This window comes from Octopus sinensis, linkage group LG1 (genome assembly GCF_006345805.1).
Source record: "Octopus sinensis linkage group LG1, ASM634580v1, whole genome shotgun sequence".
In the NCBI taxonomy this organism is placed as follows: Eukaryota; Metazoa; Mollusca; class Cephalopoda; order Octopoda; family Octopodidae; genus Octopus; species Octopus sinensis.
The window spans coordinates 146563637-146566627 of record NC_042997.1 but is presented as its reverse complement, the minus strand read 5'-3'; the positions used below and the strand labels follow the sequence as shown (position 1 = coordinate 146566627).

At 39.2% G+C, this 2991-nt stretch overlaps 1 protein-coding gene across 1 annotated transcript in view; it reads left to right on the top strand.

The window, feature by feature from the left end:
- The first annotated feature begins 1668 nt into the window (after nucleotides 1-1668).
- LOC115217704 (transcription factor hamlet-like) overlaps nucleotides 1669-2991 on the top strand; it is a 139518-nt gene continuing 138195 nt past the window's right edge. The window contains exon 1 of the mRNA XM_029787463.2: nucleotides 1669-2373. Within this exon, the coding sequence (XP_029643323.1) occupies nucleotides 2339-2373 (35 nt within the window). The 5' untranslated portion in view covers nucleotides 1669-2338. The remainder of the gene's footprint in view (nucleotides 2374-2991) is intronic.

The window sequence follows — 2991 nt, the reverse complement described above, 5'->3', positions numbered from 1 at the left end:
ATGTATGAAAACGTGTGTCTATCCGAGATACGTGGAACGGAGAAAAGTAACGTGAGTGAGAGGTGATGTGGCGGAGATAGGGAGAGGAATATGAAAGAAGGAGTGAGAGATAGAGACGAGAAAATTGTGAGATTAAAGTATGAAAAGAGAGGAGCAGTGTGAGTTGGGGAGAGGTGAGAGGACTGAAAGATAATATAAATATGAGCTGGGAGGGAGTATAGTGGGTAAATATGTGTTTATATGAGAATGATAGTGGTTGTGTATGAGGGAAAGAGAGAGAGAGAGAGGGTGAGAGTGAGAAAGAGTTGGGAAAGAGGGGAGAGAGAGTGGGAGAGAGAAAGTGGATCAGAGAAAGGATGTGTGTGTGTTTGAGGGGGAGTGTGAGGGAGTGAAAGTTAGAGTGTTCTATTGTGTCTCAAAGAAAAATATGTAGGGGGGGGGGCGAGGAAGGAAAGGGAGGAGCAAATGGTGGAGGGGAAATATGATATATATATATATATATATATATATAGAGAGAGAGAGAGAGAGAAAGTGACAAATGATGAGTGAGTGGGAGGGAAAGAAGGAGAAGAGGGAGAGAAAGAGAAGAGGGAGAGGGAGAATGAGTGAGAGAGGGTGGGAACCAGACAGGTAGAGGGAGAGACATGACCAGAAAAGTGAGAAACGGTGGAAACGAGAGAAATTTACTTGTGAATGGGTAATAAGAAAGAGGGAAAGAAATAAAAAGCGAAAGAAAGTTAGCAAACAAGGGAGAAGAAAGAGAGAGAGAGAGAGAGGGAGAGAGGGAGAGAGAGAAAGAGAGAGAGAGAGAGATGGTTGGAAAGATAATGATGGTGGCTATGATGATGATGATGACGACGACATGGCTGTGGTGCGGTCGGTTATGATGTTTTGGGAGGCGGTGAGTTGGAGAACTGTTGTCTCACAGGTGAGAGATATCGCCAAATCATCAGTCAAACACAACGTTCAATAATCTATCTATCTATCTATCTATCTATCTATCTATCTATCTATCTATCTATCTATCTATCTATCTATCTATCTATCTATCTATTATCTATCTATCTATCTGTCTATCTGTCTGTCTGTCTGTCTGTCTGTCTGTCTATCCATCCGTCCATCCATTCATCTATCTATCTATCTATCTATCTATCTATCTATCTATCTATCTATCTATCTATCTATCTATCTATCTATCTATCTATCTATCTATCTATCTATCTATCTGTCAATCAATCAATCAGTCAATCAATCAATCAATGTATCTATCTCTCCTTCTATCTATCTATCTATCTATCTATCTATCTATCTATCTATCTATCTATCTATCTATCTATCTATCTATCTATCTGCCTGTCTATCCGTCTGTCTATCTATCTGCTTATCTACACCGTCCTGCCTGCCCGCCGGCCTGTCTATCTGTGTACGTATCTGTCCATCGCGTTGGGAAAGAGAGCAAGCCGATTGATAGATAGAGATAATAGGTGCGCTTCTAAGCGGACCTACTGAACAAATAGGACGGCTGCAGGATCAAGCAGAAGGCAGGACCACATTAAACACCGAGATACTCCTCCGAGTGAGTGGTACAGACCTCTGAGACTTACACTCAACAGTAGGGTGGGTGGGGTGGTTATTTTTTAGTCTTATGTATGCATGTGAGACGGAGGATACTTTAACTATCTCGTACGTTGCAGCGCTTCTCTCCACACTTTTATACCTCTCGTAAACACCGGTTACGACCACACACACACACCACACACACCACACACACACACACAACACACACACACACACACACACACACACATATACATACACGCACGCACATGCGCACACACTCACGCATATTACTCTTTATTCCTCCTACCTACTCACTTTTTCTCCTCTTCCCAGCCACACTACGACCCTCCTACTCTTTTCCCTCTCTTGCTCTCCTTTTATATTTTACTCTATCAGTATATATTTGCACACACACACCACACACCACACATGCACACGCATAAACACACATGTATTTCACTAGCTCTTTCGGTCTCCATTTTAATCTCTATATTTCTAGCTCACTCTATCTATTTCTTCTTTCCGCTCACTTCACCCTCCCTCACCCTTTCTTCCTTTCTTTCTTTCATTTTTTCTTTCTTCCTTTCTTTCTTTCTTTCTTTCTTTCTTTCTTTCTTTCTTTCTTTCTTTCTTTCTTACTGCCAGTCTCTCTCGCTCTCTCAATCTTTCTTTTCTTTCTCTCTCTCTCTCTCATCTTTCTCTCTACCCCGTATCACTTACTGTCGCTCGCTTTGTGTGTTGAGGTGTCCTAACAAAATATAATCGCTACAATTCTGCAATGGACGGAGCTGTGTATGTGTACCCCCAATACAGGTAATGTAAAATAATTCTTAATCTTCCAGTCATGACAAAGTTTTCGTTAAACAAATATATAATTATGACCAAATTAAGAAAAAAACAAAAAGGCTGAAATATGTCCGACAAGTATATGTGTCTATGTTTCTCAGCCTTGTATGTATGTATATATGCATGTATGCATACAAAAGCAATAGGTGTATACATACTGGCTTTAAAGATCGAATTGATACAGAATAATATAATATTTGATCTCAGTTTATGTTCTATCTATCTATCTATCTATCTATCTATCTATCTATCTATCTATCTATCTATCTATCTATCTATCTATCTATCTATCTATCTATCTATCTATCTATCTATCTATCTATCTATCTATCTGTTTGTATATTTAACAGTCGTCGATCTGGTTATATCTATTACTCTAATTATAAGTCTATCGAATCCATTTACATATGTCGAACTGGGTATTCTTAAAAGTATAACATTGACTTACAGAAAAACAACCAAAAACAGCGAAAACAAATCCATAAAAGAAATAAGTATAGTCATCCATATACACACACACACACACACACACACACACACACAACACACACACACACACACACACACACATTATATATAATGTAT